The sequence below is a fragment of the Lycorma delicatula genome, chromosome 1 (assembly GCF_047948215.1).
Source record: "Lycorma delicatula isolate Av1 chromosome 1, ASM4794821v1, whole genome shotgun sequence".
Taxonomy (NCBI): Eukaryota; Metazoa; Arthropoda; class Insecta; order Hemiptera; family Fulgoridae; genus Lycorma; species Lycorma delicatula.
Genome location: NC_134455.1, coordinates 377,340,407 through 377,357,308, shown reverse-complemented (window position 1 = coordinate 377,357,308; position 16,902 = coordinate 377,340,407). Strand labels below are relative to the sequence as shown.

Sequence of the window (16,902 nt, the reverse complement as noted above, 5' to 3'; positions counted from 1 at the left end):
ACACTTTGAAGAAATGGGCTAACATGGACTATTAGTCATCCGTCATCGGCTAAGTTACGAATACCAGCGTCTACGGACTACCATCGTGGTCCATCATAATAAAATACAAAAAAAAAAGAAATAGAAAAAAATAAAAACTACAACAACAATGGGTTTTTATTTCAATTTCCCTTTATTAAAAAAAAATTAGTCGACCAGTAAAATTTTTATTTTTTTGACAGCGTTGAAAGTGTTAATAAAAATTTATTATTTTAGTTCTAGATAATGAGTTTATTACCTACTATTGTTAAACGTATGACGGGTGGACAATGTGTTTGTGATAACAGATGTGCTCAAAAACATTTGTCTATGCAGACTTCAGCCCTGAGGTTTATTTTGTTCTGGTCGTTAATAATTTAAAACTTTTATTTTACAGTTACAACTTAGCCAAATGAACCAAACACAATATGAGTTCATAGCGCAAAAAAAATCTACTTTGTATTGACTTTTGACTTTTACAAAACGTTGACTTTTACAAATTTGTAAAAAATTTGCCTGAAGTTAATATGATACATATTTTCAACAAATTTTTAGTTTTCTTTCATAAAAGATTATAAAAATTGGAAATACACTTAAAAGATTATTAAAGAAATTTGTTTAACATTCAAGATTAGTAATCGATATATAATAATAAATTACCCCGTTAAATAAAAGATTAAAAATCTTTATTTAACCTTCAATTAGAAAGCACTTTTCACTAACATTACATTCTATTCAACTAATGAATCCATTTCCTTGTAGAACATAGTGATAATGGTAATATTATGATTAGATACTCCAATGAAATTTTTGAATTCTTTAAGACAGGGGTCGGCAACGCGCCGACCGCGGGTGCCATGGCGCCCTCGATGCATTTTTATACACCCTCCCTATAATGCGCACCTACTAAGCCCGATAACCTTATCAGCTTCGCGCGTATATAAGACAATATAATTGCACAAGCTCAGCGTCAGCAAATAGCAATCACGCTCATACACCGATACACTTGCTCTTAGCACGTCGGAATATTTTCGCTTCTGATAAATTTGGTATTATGTTACCGTATTCTGAGTGCTACGTATTGTCAGTGTTATTACTATCGACTATATTTTATTATTTACGTATTAGTAACCATATCACGCAAGATATATCGCACTTTTCACTATCAAATACGTATCGTACTGGTTAAACGGATTTTATAAATAACCCATCGTGAATAATTGTAAACGAAAAAGAATTTATTGTTTTAATGTCGACTGGGAAGAACAATTTTATTTTATTGACTTTAAAGGCAAATGTATCTGCTTATCGTGTAATAAAAGTGTGTCACCCCTAATAACTTTTGAATTTATTTTGCGCCCTTACTGACAAAAAAGTTGCCGACCTCTGCTTTAAGATATTTGGTGCTGCATAATACCAAAGGGGTGATAAAAGTGGCGCACCCAAAATTTTGTTAAGGGGGTCATAATTAAAATTGTTTACAATTAACATCGGTATTTTAAATTTTGTTTGTTATTTTATTGTTATTATCATTATTATTATTATTATATCATGTTAGATATATTTATTTTACAGCGTTCTAATATAATAGATTCATAAATACCTCCGAGTCCACCGTTAGGTATGCTTCAAATGATGAGATGAATGATTTGTAGCGTTTGTGAAAATGCCATGCCTAACCGGGATTCGAACCCGGAAACTCCGGATGAAAGGCCAAGACGCTACCACTCGCGCCACGGAGGCCGGCTATTCATAAATACCGTAATAAAATATTCTGTAACGCATTTTTTTCACAGTCTTAGGCTACAATTTTTGTAACATCTATTTCATTTTGAATAATAAAAATGCTTGTGCCAGTGCCATATGCTGCCATTATTACACTTAGGCTACACAGTAATCATATATTTTTGTCTACGGTTATTTGTATACGATAGATAAAGCACTTTTCATAACAGATAAAATCTATGGAAGGAATCAACTATAATGAAATAAATTTAATTAAACACAGCATGACAATATGGAACTTACAGAGGTTGAAGAATGAACCCGGCAATGATGAATCCACCAAAGAGTTTCCAAAGAGTAAACTCTGTTGTGGACGCTGGGAATGCAACTAGTATTTCTAACAAAGTGAATATATTTGTCAGTACGTAGGGATTGTACATAATTTACTCATCTACGGCCGTTTTCGGTTTGTCTCCCTTCTCAAGACGTGCAATTTTTCTGTACCGTAATTTAATTTATTATTCAGGTATTCCTGGCAACTGCATCTTATGTCACTAGCGTAGAATTCTTCGAGCGAAGTGAAAGCAGAAACTTGAGACGGTACGAGCAGAAGGTCTCTGGGTTCGTACGTAAAAGGCAAAGAAAACCTTTCAATATTTTTTTTTTGTTTCAAGAAACGCGAATCTAGTCGGTACATGAAGGTAACCGGAAATGGAATAAAGTAAAGACAGGGAAGTAAAGTTCTGGCGTTACTGATGATAAATCCAAGTTTACACGGTTTTTTGCTTGCGCTGCCATGCGAGGGATTTGAATGGAGGACCCCAACCTATTAAATACTTAAGAAGTCCAAATGAAAATTTTAGAAAATTCATCAACATTTTTGCGTATACATTTCATTTCACTGTTAGTATCTTCAGCAAGAATTACTGCTACCACGAAATCAGTAGTTGAATTCTGCAGGAATTTACACAATGGGAGAACTAAAGAACACAGTCTCTGAATCACAAATTGATAGTCAGTCAAAACACATAAAAGTGAATTTGCTTGTGAGGACGAGTCTTTATCATTCCATTCTGATATCCTTTGAAGGGTTGCAATAATAGGGCCATGTAATTCCACCACCGCGGTCACAGGATTATACCTTACCAACCAACGTGTTGTGCAAAATTGAACGAGTTTTTCAAGGCGTGAAGTTATAGTTTTCATTTCACTTATCGCCGATTTTAAAACATTTTGCCTTTTAGGGGTATTAAGACTCGATATTGTACCCGTACAGTTTCTAATGTCAGTTAATTCACAAGCACTGATTACGGATAAGTTGAGCAGTGGACATATAAAGCCGACGGAATTATTTCCTTTACATGTGTCTGGACTCCGTTTGATTTTCCTGACATGGACGTAGCTCCGTCATACCCTTGACGACGAATCTTTTTTATGTTTACATTTAATGAGCGCAATTTGTCCAACATCGTCGTTTCGATTTCTTTTCCGGTCATTCCATATAACGGTACGAATTGCACAAAATATTTCTTCACAATGATATTTTCTCTATCAACATAACGAAAACACAGTGATAGTTGTTCTAAGCCTGATACGTCTGACGTTTCATCGGGGAGAATAGAGAAGCAATCGGAGGCATTAAGTTCTTTCACGAGATTTCGAACAATCAGGTTGTTGCACACTTCAATTATTTCATTCTGTATTTTAAGACTGGTGTACTGCGCATTTCCAACACTGCACGTCAACATATTTTTTAATACACTATCGAGTCTTACTTTGAAAGCAAAGAAGTGCCCTGAAATTGTCGTAATTTTCTTCTGGTTCTTGGTAAACCTCGACCTCTATTCGTCCCGAATTCCTGTGGCCTCGCAGAGCGGTACATTGTTTCCCGCAAAACAAAATACTCTCAATAATAGGAATAAGTTTTTTTGTTCTGCAGTTTCTTTTGAGTTGTTACAGTATCTATTAGTACATCTACTGACCTTTTCTTCCCGCATGAAATTTCGGTCAAAGTACCGGCGGCCTCCAAACTTTCTTTGTGATAAAGACACTTCTCATGTTCTGAAAATCGTTCTACGGCATCCTTTAAGTTGTCAAATTTCACACCACAAAGTTGACCTCATCAGATTTCTTGGAGCAAAAGTGCAAAAAATTCACAAAAACTCTCTCCCTTAAATTGGGAATATGCAAGTCTTTTTCCAGCGGTAAAACTATTTAGACTGAAATCACAGATTTCTCTTTCCTTTCGTTGGAAAATAAACGTGGATTTGGTTCCCGGATATTTTTAAAGACATCCAGTTTTTTTTTTTTTTTCATTAGACAAGTCTTTTCCTACGTAAATACCAATATCATAAGCGTGTGGTTCACTGGAACTTGAAGATGTTGAAGCTTCCGGAATCAGAACAGTACGCTTATCACCTCTCAATTATTCAGCGGGCAACATTATCGTGCAAATCGTCAACATTATTGAGCGATGTCGATGTACATTAAATACCAGCCGAGTTTTCGCAGGAGGGTGTGAAACTAGTTTCCGGAAGAATGTTTGCGACAGCATCGTCCTAGTGCTGCAGCGAAGAAATATTTCGCAACGTGGAATATTCATTAACGTTAAAAGAATCGCTACCGGCACGAGACAATTTGCTAAAAAATTGTAAAATTGAACTTTAAGGTCGCTTATACATATTAAAGAACACAGAACGATAATGCGAAGTCTCTATTTAAAAATATGAACTACAGAACGCATTAAACATTAAACGAACGTTCCACAACAAAATCTAAACTAGACTAACGGGTGAATACTGCTTCACAATATAAAATATTTCATATATGCGCTGCTGCACTGCAGAGCTCTCCCGACAACGGTTCACAACACGTAAGTTTATATGGTGTCGGCCTTATTTTATTACAAGGTCTGTATTATTACCGTACCTTCTTAATAAACGGCACGTCTTTGATCGTCTTTCTTCTCTTTCAGTAGATGAGGAGGGATATATGATTTGACACCACCGCGCCAGTGAGAGCACTTCACCTTCTCAGAATGCTGAATGACGGCTACTGTGTCGTCGTATGTTGAATGATGTACTGTACGTGCCCGCAGCTCCGAGTGCGGGGATTAAATTATTGAATAAGGAAGGGCGGCGGACTTGATCATATATCGATAGATTTTGTTACTCTGACAGTGAGAAATTAGAGGAGAGAATACGATGAATTTTTAAAAAGATACTCAAATATAGATGTGTAAATTTATAGTATGTTTATTTTATATAGGCCTAATATTAAAACAAATCGGTAATTCCCCCCTTGTGTACGCCCCTGGGTGATAATTGCTTTCTAGGACTTACATCTAATTCTGTACATCAAATGAGAATAATCTCTACCTCACGATGATTTGAGGCCCATTTGATGATAACTTTTTAGCACCGCTGAGCTTGTTCTTATTACGATTGCTTTTGGGCGGAGATTGAGGTATTCCATTTAAGAATTATAATGTTAGCAAAGTTTTTCTGAACTACTTTTTAAAATGGAAGGTGGTGATCGTAAGACACAGCAAAAAAATCACTATTCTGAAAAAACCTGTGCTTGGTCTGTAAAGCATTTAAATTGTCGATTGATAATATTGATTCAGAAGTGGAAAATGTTGGAAAAAATCGGGATAGAACCGCTTTTAATCCCAAAACGGTTCAGTACATTGTAGAGAATAGACATCAGCGACTGACATAACATAAACATCTGCCGGTATGGTACATCATTCTCTTTATTATCAGTATATAATAAGACCTGTAAACATGCCTTTCAAAATTCAGCCTCAGACGTTATCATTGATCCTTTTGCAGTAGAACTTTACCCCAAAAATATTAAAGAACCTAATCACCTGATACTGTATGTGGTAGGTTGCACAAGAAATCAGGCATAGTAGCTCTATAATTTTTATTTGCACTGGCCAAAATAAACTTAGAGCGACTTTATAAATCTGATAGTACTAATTAGTACCTTTTGTTACTATTTCCATATCCTAATAGAAAAGTATTTCTTTTCAATGACTGCGAAAATCTATTTTTTTCAAAATATATGTAAATTGTGGTCTGTAATGAGATGACTTCGCTATAACGTGAGAATTGTTAAACTGAATTATTTTTCATTTTTAAACGATAAAACAAATGAAAAGCGTATTATCACAAAAATATTTATCATTATTTAGGTTAAACTGATATTTTTATTTTAACTCAAAAATGTTTGTTTGTTTATAAGTTCTAATTTTTAATTAGACTAAGATTATATTTTAATAACACCGTTTATATTTCTTGTTTTTTCGTTATTCTTCTTTCTTTTTCGTCCGGCTCTGCATGCGAATACAACTTAATAATTTGGTATTTCTTTGTCGTTGATTAACTGACAGTAGTTTAAGCTGACTATGGTTTTACGAATATGTACTTGCAGTACATTTTTATAAATAATTTTGTTTTTTGTTTTTGGAGAAAAATCTTTTATAGGCAGCTGGTGACCTCGACTCGAACCGCGTAGCAGTTTGGAATTCTTCCTTTGCGGCCGACCCGCTAAAACCCCTCCTACTCTACAACACGGGATGCTGGGCCCGTCTTACATTATCTCATCGTCCCATACGTCTTGTCTCCATCAAGACTCTCAGTGCTGGCCCTACGCCTCGAAAAAGTCAGGGTCCTGTGGTTTTTTTTTTTTTTACCTTGACCGTTAAAAAAAAGTAATTTTGGGGCCGGAGATCTGTCTCAAGGGAGACTCAGAAGTTTAGGGATTATTCATCCCTAAACTTCTTTCGCCATCTTTGTTCGGATGATCTTTACCGACATCGTAGACATCACGTGTCATTGCCGTTCGTCCTGCTGCATAGTCCCGATAATAATCTGTAAGAAAAGCGCGCCAAATTCTCTCCGGCATGCTACCCGACGGTGCAGGAACCGATCGCACATGAACATCGGGTATTCTGCAGTATCTTTCTCCAGACGATATTCACATTTCGTAGATCATCTCAGCGTCCGTGCCCTCAAGTATCCCTTAAAACACCCGTGATCGGTAAGGAACTCTGTCAATTCATACCCGTTTTGAAGCTTGGGGGGCCAGCATTTTTGGGTTTGCCAACGGCAGCAAAAACGCTAGGGCTGGCTCTGATGACATTTGTTTCAGTCATATACCACGGCAAATACTCTTGGTTTTTTGGGCCCGTCGGTACCTACCTCCCTCCTCGACAACGATCACGAACACTGCTCTAATCGATTCGTGACGTACCGAACAGTTCGTTGAACGCAGAGCCTGCTCTTGTCAGCCGGGACGCCTACTATTAGCCTAGCCGTGCACAATGAATCGAAGATTACGGCGAGTTGCCTCTTTAGCTTGTGGACTGTGTTTCGTCCGTCATCTTTCACGAAGACCGCAAAGGTCTGATGCGGTGTAACATCCGCTGAATCCCCTGCGAGCAACCCGGCAGCAGGTTTGTACACTAGCCTGGCACGGCTTCACCCAGCCTCCTTCTCGCTACCGAAGCGATCAAAGCCAGGGGGATCCTGGTGAGGTTATGATGTAAGAGTAAGAGGTTATCCTAAAGGATATGAAATATTATGGATATTAGTATGTAATAACTATAAGTTACTGTACGATAATACAACGTTAAAGTATCTAACTTTGATTTAACTCGTTATCGTATATTTATTAAACGAACTTTTTTTCTTTTTAGGTACCTGCGGTGGGCTTATGGGACTTTATTGTGGATTTAGCATCTTGAGCTTGATCGAAATAATTTATTACGCTACTATACGACTGTATAACAACATGAAAGAAAATAAAATTGACAGGACTCCTACCAAAATAAAAGTCAAAGATGCAGTGTAATATTCACTGTTCAACTTGTTTTTAAATATACATTCGTAACACCTTTATAAATACGTATACTAAGTAAAATTTTAGTGGACATGTGGCATTCGTACAGAATATAAATTTTCATAGGAATTTTGCCGATACAAAAATTCAAGAGCATCTGCTATTAATATGTTCTTGTCCACGAGGCCAGTATTAATAAAAATGTTAAATTTAAAGTTTTTGAAATAAAGAGAAACCAAAAATTATAAAGAACTTTTTTAAAACGCTTACCCTACTTCAAAATATTCTTACTTATCTTTGCGGCCGTACTTAGAGACCAATCGTGAAATTAATACCGGCAATAAAGTTCTTCTGACTCTTTTATTAGAGTATCAATAGCAGCTATAAGATTACTATTCAAATTTCATTATTTGTCTATCCATTTTATCATTATTTACCAGTAGTACTACAGTAACTACTATGATTTTTTTAATTACTGTACTAATACTAATGACAATCATCGACCTTTAAAGACCCCGTTTACTGAAATCGCAATTTTACAGGATACAGAATATTTTTTGTTGTTCAATTTGTTTTTACAACAACAAAAATAGTCTGCGTTCCCCACTCATATCTGTGCATTCTCTCCTTTTTATTTATTAAGTAATGCATTTCACTATAAATTTTGCAATTAGATAATTTTATTAAATATAAAGAATCTGTAACAATTGTACTGAGACATTCAGAATACAAAATGTTATTTTCGTCCTGAATCTGTGGTCTACGGCCCCACAATATAGTAGCCTTACTGTGTAACCTATAAATAACACTTTTTTCATTATTAACGTGTGGTGTAAGTAAAATATAAATGAATCGGTAGTTACCAGGCAGTAATCCATAACATAAGTGTGTAGCTTAATCGCAATTATTTACAGGAAGAAACCGTTTACATAAATCGTAATCCTTGTTAAGTGCTTATTAACAATATGCACTGTATGTAGTGCTTGTAAGTGCATTTACAATATTTTTAGACGCCTATAATATAGTAAATTTTGTTTTAATTTATGGATGTGCAAATATTCAACAAGCAATGATAATATCGTTATTAAATATTATTAAAAAGTATAAATCCACCTTACCGGCGATTAATTTTGAACTTGTGAAGATCTTTCAGTCCTTAGAGCATCGTCAGGTGATTAAAATATATTATAAAGTAAAGTTAAGAAATTAAAATATTAAGCGGCCATGACCGATTGCTAGCTATCGGTTTACCGATTGAAATTTACAGTGTAATCTGGTGGAATAAAATAAAATCAACGGGAACATGTTTTACGATTCGTACAAAATTATTTATAATACTAATTTATTATTTATATTATTTATAACTAATATATTTGAATCTCCTGTCGACGGTCTAGGACTGAAAGATCTTGAGAGGTTCAAAATTAATTGCTGGTAGGTGGATTTGTACTTTTTAATATAATACGAGGGCTATTCAGAAAGTAAGGAACGTTTCCACCTGAAGCCGCCAGGCGCACGCCAATCGCGTATATATTGGTGTGCTCGTGAGTAGTTACGGATGACTGCCTAGTTACGGATGAGTCATCGGAAGAAGAAGAGGAAGAAGAAGAAGATGAAGAAGGAAGACCCTCTACTCGACCCAACATCACGGACAGGAGTCCGGAAAAGAGCCCAGCAGAGATGCGTCCCGAAAGGCAGCATCACAGAAGTGGATGAAGAGCTTCTACTCAACCTCTCCCTTTAAAACTTACATTTAAATTAACTTAAATCAGCAATTGCGACTCCTCCGGAGAAGGGGGCGCATTGCTCCCTCCATACAGTTAGTGCCCCGTTGTGGCGTATTCCTGCTAGCCTATGAAGCGTAAGCACCGAAAGGACTTCAGTGGACGGTCTGAAGGGGAATTACGTCGGGAGGACAGGTTTCATAAGCCTAGCCTTCCGCGGTCGGCCCATAAAATGGGTTCGATAACGCCGGTTTAACAACGGATTGGAATGCAATTAAATCCGTCCTTAAAATACTAAATAAACAAAACAATACTTGAAAAATTAGACCCGCCATTTAAAAATAAACCTTTTAAAAAACACGCCCGATTAGAATCATCCAGCAGCAAGGGACTCTGTCCAAGTTCTGCGATCCGTAGGGAGAATCTATAAACTCCCGCCAACTTTGCATTCCATTCCGTTCCAGTTACGGATGACTGCCAGTAGCGCAATAGCCAATCAGAGAGCAGCATTCAGATCACGTGACTTAAGCCATACACACCCTATTTTAGAGAATAAGTTACATATCGTGCAGCATTTACAGCCAAAATTCACATATTTCGCACTCTTTTGCAAACACAATTTTCTCATTAATAATTATTATCTAAATTATTATTATTAAATAACTAATTATATAATTAATTAATAATTAGTAGAGACGCCAATGGAGAATACACGATTATCTCGTATATGAACATTTTATACCGCTTGCAATCAAATACAATATCGAAGCGAATTAGCAAAACAGCATTTACAGGCAAAATTCACATATTTCGCACTCTTTTGCACACAATTTTCTCATTAACGATTCTAATAATTATTATTATTAATCAACTTACTTAAGCCGCGCACACTCTATTTTAGACAAAAGTTACATATCATGTAGCATTTAAAAGCAAAAATCACATATTTCACACTCTTTCGCAATCGCCATTTTCTTATTAATGATTCTTTACTGAACAACATTTGCAAAAAACGAAAAAATAAAATATATTTATCGTTTTATATAAATAAACATTATATTCGTTGTTAATGTTAAATTATCTAACAGCGCGGCCTTGATGATAAATTTATCTGTACGTACGTCATTCATACGAATTAAGTAACAGTTATTGTTTAAATAATAATCTATTTAGGGAAAAAGATTATATATTTATTTATTGTATATGTTCTTTCAGATTTGCAAGACGCCGCAAAATACAGTAAATTTATCGATCAACAGCTTCTACATCACAATTCATAGTTTGTTATTTGTTATTAAATGTATTTTATTATAACATAATAAAGCGTGTGCATGACATCATAGGGATTTCCTCGTCTGTAGCATTGACTTTTGTTCGCGTAAAATAAATAATCTATTGATGGTTAAAAAAAATAAAAATATGTGCGACCTTTCACTTATTATTCTTGCTTTATCACTTTGTCCGTCAGCGGAGAATACGCGATTACATTATCGTATATCAATAAACAATATGCTACTGTATTTGGTTTAAAATTCTCTTCCGCTTCAACTTTAATCTTCAAATCGATTATACCAATCTTTACGGAATCATTTTGACGCGAACAGTCGATCACATATAAAGTATATTTGGTTTTGTAATCGGAAAACGTGTACGGCGAATCTATATTTTTATAATATGAGTTTTGAAAATTAATAAACATTCTATACATCATAGCTTGGTTCCCTCGTAAATCTTCATACGGATATTTATTCGAATTGATCATTACACAAATATTTTTAACGTTACACGAATCGAATTCTGACGCGTCCTTCATGGCTTTGTCTTTCCTATCGGTTTGAAAACCTACAATAACATAGCGCGGTTTATCTATTTGCGACAACGTTGTCACATTCCATATAAAAGAATTCGTTTGAGGAACCGCTGTATTTTCATGAAGGTCCCACGCTCTGAACGCCATACGCACATCTTTATTTTGATCTCTTATTTTAGCTAATTCCAATTCATATTCGGGTGCCACCTTGAGGTACGGGACAACCCACACGATGTCTGTTAATTCTATCTTAGATTTGCGGTCGGGAACCGTAGCGCGTATCGCGTTTACATCGCTATCAAAACGTCTCAACACCGATTCTTGTCTGTTGTTTATGATTATTTTTTTATAGTCTTCAGCGAAACCCAACAGCATCGATAACGGTATGCGTAAATTAAAATTACCATTATCATCTAAATCGACTTTATTTTTTTCACTAATCCATCCTGCTATTTCGGCACATGGCAGCATAGAATTTGTCATTGAAAGAACGTTTTTCATAACAGTTGTCACGCCTACATTTCTCACCGAAGCTACTTCTTGCGCGTTAATAAGATATCGTATATCCTGGAATAAGAAGGCCGCACCAAAATTAACTAATTCTGAAGTAGTCGATTTTTTTCCGTCTGCTCCGACGAGTTTGCCGGAAACAATCAAATAACTTTCACCCGGAACGGTATACAAGTCCGGTTGATTTATAGGGATTTTAATCTCCTTTTCGATTTTATTCGCTAAGGAATAATGAGTGTGAAATTGATTGTATGTTAGTGACTCATCTGAACGCGCTATCTTATTAACTGTTAAATAATTCATCTCTATAGACAAAGTTTAATTTTTTATTTCAATAACGTAATGGTGCTTTTAAGTTTCCCTTCGACGATTTCAAAACCTAAAGATTTTAATTTTTTAACGCTTTCTTCGGTCAATTTGTAACGTTTTTTAACATCAGTTTCATCATCACTTTCAAATACTAGCGGCATGTCTATCTAAAGCAACAAAATAAAAATCCAAATTACAATATTCTATTCAGAAACTCCGATGGGTCCTTGATTCTTTCAAAATGAACATCGTGTTTACTCGTTCGCCGCGCAAATTTAATAAATTATCATTTTCATCGGTCAACGATATAACTAAATCGTAAATTGCTCTCACATCTACCGGCAGAAATTCAATATAAGGAGGATATTCTTCAATCATATCGCCTGGATCTACACTCAGCGGAAACTCATATAAAATGCGGTCTTGATTTTCATTTCTATAACTGCCCGAAATAACGTTACATTTCACGCGTACTACATTCACGGGAGCGATATTTATTATTTCATCCGAAAGATGCGTCGCATTCGCTTTGAGAACTCTCGACCCATAGCCCAACAGCCTGCCGATACTGCAATCTGTATCCGAAAAGTCTATCCATACGGTGCTTTTAATTTCACACTGTAACGTATTTGGGTTTGCTTGCAATATGATGGTTTTATTAATTTTATTCTGTATATAGTTACTGATATCTTCAATTTCATAACTACCTGTTGGTATTGTTATGTATTGATTTTTTGTCAACACATAATTATTATTTTCATCTTTTTTGACATCCTTTTCCAAAGCGAAACAAAATTTATTATTTTTGTTTTCCTCAACATTCGGGATAGTGTTGGCGGTCATCAACCATTTGAGACCCAATTCGTATGGGCCTTTTGAAAGGTCGATCGGTGGAAAAAATGATTTTTTAATCATCGAACTGTTACCATCAATCGATAATAGACACGACATATCTATTTAGAAAAAAATAAAAAACAAAAAAACGTATAATTTATTCGGATAAAAATTCTAAACATAATCGACCGCAAATCACATCATCGTCGGTTTGATATCTATTGTAATTGTACGTTACGTTGGAGTTTCTGAAATAATTCATCAGTTGTGGAGGCGGATGCGCATCGCCTATGCTATCAAAATAATCTACATTTTTATCGATTTTTCGGAAACAAACCCAATGTGTACCTCGACCGTTTGAAGTGTCTAAATTCACTATCGAGCATTCATTTTTCCAAATCTTTTTCGGTAAAGCGTCCAACATAAAAACACCGCGGAAGTGTGGAATTTTCAATTGTTTCACGTATTCAATCATTTCGTGATCGTACAAAGCGCGATTTGGTATTGAATCGATTATTATTTATTATTTTTTTTCTTAGCCGTACCGCCGCCTTTCTTCAATCTCAATCGACCGCCAAATTTGGATTTAAGTTTCATCGCGTTAGTTACTGCGTAGGCGACCGCTCTTTCAGTCAAACTGCTATCTGGTGCGACCACACGTTTCCAAGCCCGTTCGGCAAGCGCTTTATCGGCGCTTTATCTTGTTTTATTATCTGAATATTTCGAATATGCTAATTTATTTATCTAATTTATTTACGCCTCTATCACCACGCTTCAATCTCTTATCCAAATTCGGACCGCAATAATTGTAACCTGGTATATGAGCTTCAAACGGTAATAAATCTACAGCCTTATTGATTACTGACCCGATTATACCGCGTCCGCCTTTTTTCTTGGAAATATTTTTCTTCTTCACCTTCATATCTCTCTATATAAAAAAAATTATTTTTTCATTCAAATAAATTATTCATCATGACGAACCAAATTTATTTTTATGCCATCATTATTGTTTTTGTTAATCGCTTCCAAAATTTTCTTAATGGCCGTCTCTATCGCATCATCTATATATCTATCAACTTTTGTTTTAAGCTTGATGTTTTCATCATTTATAAATCGTAAAGTATCGTTAGCAAGCCTTTCCATTTCATCTTCTATGTATTTTCTAATAACCTCATCATATGCATTTAATCTTTCTAAACCTATAAACTTTTCATACAGATGGATTGTGTATTCATCAAACATACTTTTGCTTCGACGCAGATTCAACGCGTCCACATCATCGACAGGATCGGACACGTTACACAACCTATGATTTTTTATATCGTAATTTCCATCGGTTGTGATGGGGAAACCCGACGAAATTTGTTTGGCATGTTTCAAATTCACCGCATCCGAATCACTGATAGGATCGGACACGTTGCACAATCTATGATGATTTATATCATAATTTCCATCACTAGTCGACGAAAAACCTTCCCCAGGAGGCCCTCGTTTTCTCGCTGTTCGACGTCCATTACGACCTAATCTTAATCGTGACATTTCTATATTTGCAAAAATTAAAATTAAAAACAAATAATCTATTCTTCAAATTCAACTTGTTTCAATTCTTTAATTATGGATGTCAGTTCGTTAGAAACGCCCTTGTTTCCAGCGTCATATTCGCCTACAAGAGTATGCAATCTAGCTACCAGATCGTTTGGATCGTGCCAATATAAATAGACCGGATTATAATTGAGTTGCGCGTGCAACAGCCCGGTGCCGCTGAACGATGACGATGGTGTCTTATATGGTGATATTGATTTGACGGGTCTTTTTGAAGGGAACAGTTTTCTGATGACTTCGTTGTATTTGAAAGATTTATTCGTTTTTACTGCGCCGACGTCCGTCAAGTGAGCACCGGTACACTTCAACATTTCACCATAAGTTTGCATATCTGCCGTTTGAACTTTTCTCAGATCTGGATTTTTAAACAACAACAGCTCGAGAACGCCCGGTGTGGCCGAATATATCATCTCTCCCAAATGCATTTTATCACCGACAAATTCAATTTTAATATCGCCCAATGTAGCCGTATCTGTATTTTTATCGTATTTCACACTGTTTACATGATCTAGAGATACTTTTGGACCGGTCTTCAACATTTGTATGTATGGTTTTATAGCTTCTGAATAATCTTCACCTGTAATTGTTTCTTGCGTCTCAGAAATTTGTGTAGATGGAGTGTCTGGCAAAATATGTATATATTTAACAAGCTCTTCGTCACCTTCATACGCAGTTTGAGTTTGTTCACATGGTAGAGTTGTTTGTTGAGATAACATTGTAGAAGAAGCTACATCTTCTTCATCATCTGAAAGTTCTAAATCTTGTTCCAATAAACTCTGTTCACATCTCTCTTCATGTCTGTCTAAATTACTCATCAGTCTATCGCCCAATTCGCGTCCTACTCTATCTATATCAATTTCTCCATCGGTCAGAGGTAGAGGAGACGGTTTTGGTTTATCTATTTTTTCTCTAATTTCTTGGATCGGTTCGATTATCGGTTTGAAACGTTTAGCGAATAAAGCTTCCTCTTCGGCTAAACCCAACATGAAAGCTGCACGTTTACGTTTAAAATCTTTATTCAATCTATCAATTTCCATCATTTGTTTCTCCTTCTTATACATTGTTCTATATATAAAAAAATTAAAAACTGAAACAAATAATCTATTCGCGTTCAATGTAGCATCGCTGCGTTCAACGCTGCGTTCGACGGTGCGTTCAATATAGCATCTCTGCGTTCAACGGTGCGTTCAATATAGCATCGCTGCGTTCAATGGATGATGATAAATTTATCCATACCGTTCCGATAGCGACCCTTATTTTTATCGCTTTCTTTATCGATAACTAGAAAACCATACCGATTCGCGTTCCAAACATGTTCGCATAAAGATTTAAAGTCGTTAAAGGACATGTCGACGTTTACGAGTTCATCGTAAATGTGTTGTAAATTTAAACCGTCTTGTCTGAACAGAATTAGAAAATTGCAATTGTCCCGCACGAGTTGTTTTGGTATTTTCGAATACGTTTGCGCCAGATAGAAGCAATCAATTTTATTGTGGCGACCTCTCGAAAAATAATCACCGATATTGTTTTGCTTTTGTTTGATTACATCGTCGAATACCATTATCGAATGTGGTTGAATCGCTTCCGGTTGTGGAACCTGATCGTTTTCACTGTATTCATTGTAACCCAATTCTGGATTCAACATTATCAGGTTTGATAACATTCTATATAGCGGTTGATGGAGAGATTTAGAGAAAATGTACAAGTTCTGAAAGCGTACTCCGTTTTCTTGGAACTAAAAGATTGAAAACCACATTTGTTTTACCGCAATTCGATGGGCCGCATACAATACATCTGATAGTGTTTGGCAAGAGGAACCGTGCTTACTTCGTTTTTTCAATCCGTATCCTTTCATTACGTTCATGATGGGAAATTTTGTTTTCTGTTGCACTTCCTTCATATCTCTCCCTTGTAAAAATATTTATGAATTTTTAACAAACTATTAGTTTGTTACACTCACATCAATTTCGGTGACTTATGATAAAATTATTGTAAAATTTGTTATCTTATGTCAAAATCATACGGGTTTTTATGCGAAATGGAGGCATCTTTATATATATATATATACAACATCATTTCATTTGTCATGAAATATTGAAAATCATATCCAAAACATCAGTAAAATCAAAATTACCAAAAAAAAAATTCCAACATTATAATCGAATCTATATTATGAAAAAAATTTTTTCCACGTAACAATATATTCACACAACATCATTCAAATCTATCCATGAATTGTAAGATTTATCAAAACCTAACCATTTTACATAGGCTTTTTTGCCTTTTCGTTTGAGAATTTTCTCAATTTGATATATGTCTTTGCGTTTTGTTTTTTGCAATTCGTGTTGATAAAAACGACCTTTTAGAATTTCATTTCTGGAATCGATCAGTTCATAGGTTACAGGTCGAGATTCCGAGTGAACAGTGTGTATGTTGAATATTTCATTCGTCCAATTGGGCAAATAACCCTTGTCGAACATCTTTTTATGTTTGCTTATACAAACCGGATCGTCGACTTGAAAT

General features: G+C 35.5%; 1 protein-coding gene across 5 annotated transcripts in view; it reads left to right on the top strand.

Annotated features, from left to right (window-relative positions):
* LOC142317288 (pickpocket protein 28-like) overlaps window positions 1-7,829 on the top strand; it is an 86,362-nt gene extending 78,533 nt beyond the window's left edge. For all 5 annotated transcript variants that reach the window (XM_075353719.1, XM_075353718.1, XM_075353716.1 and 2 more), the window contains one exon: window positions 7,448-7,829. In XM_075353719.1, the coding sequence (XP_075209834.1) occupies window positions 7,448-7,602 (155 nt within the window). In that variant the 3' untranslated portion in view covers window positions 7,603-7,829. The remainder of the gene's footprint in view (window positions 1-7,447) is intronic.
* Window positions 7,830-16,902: the final 9,073 nt, after the last annotated feature.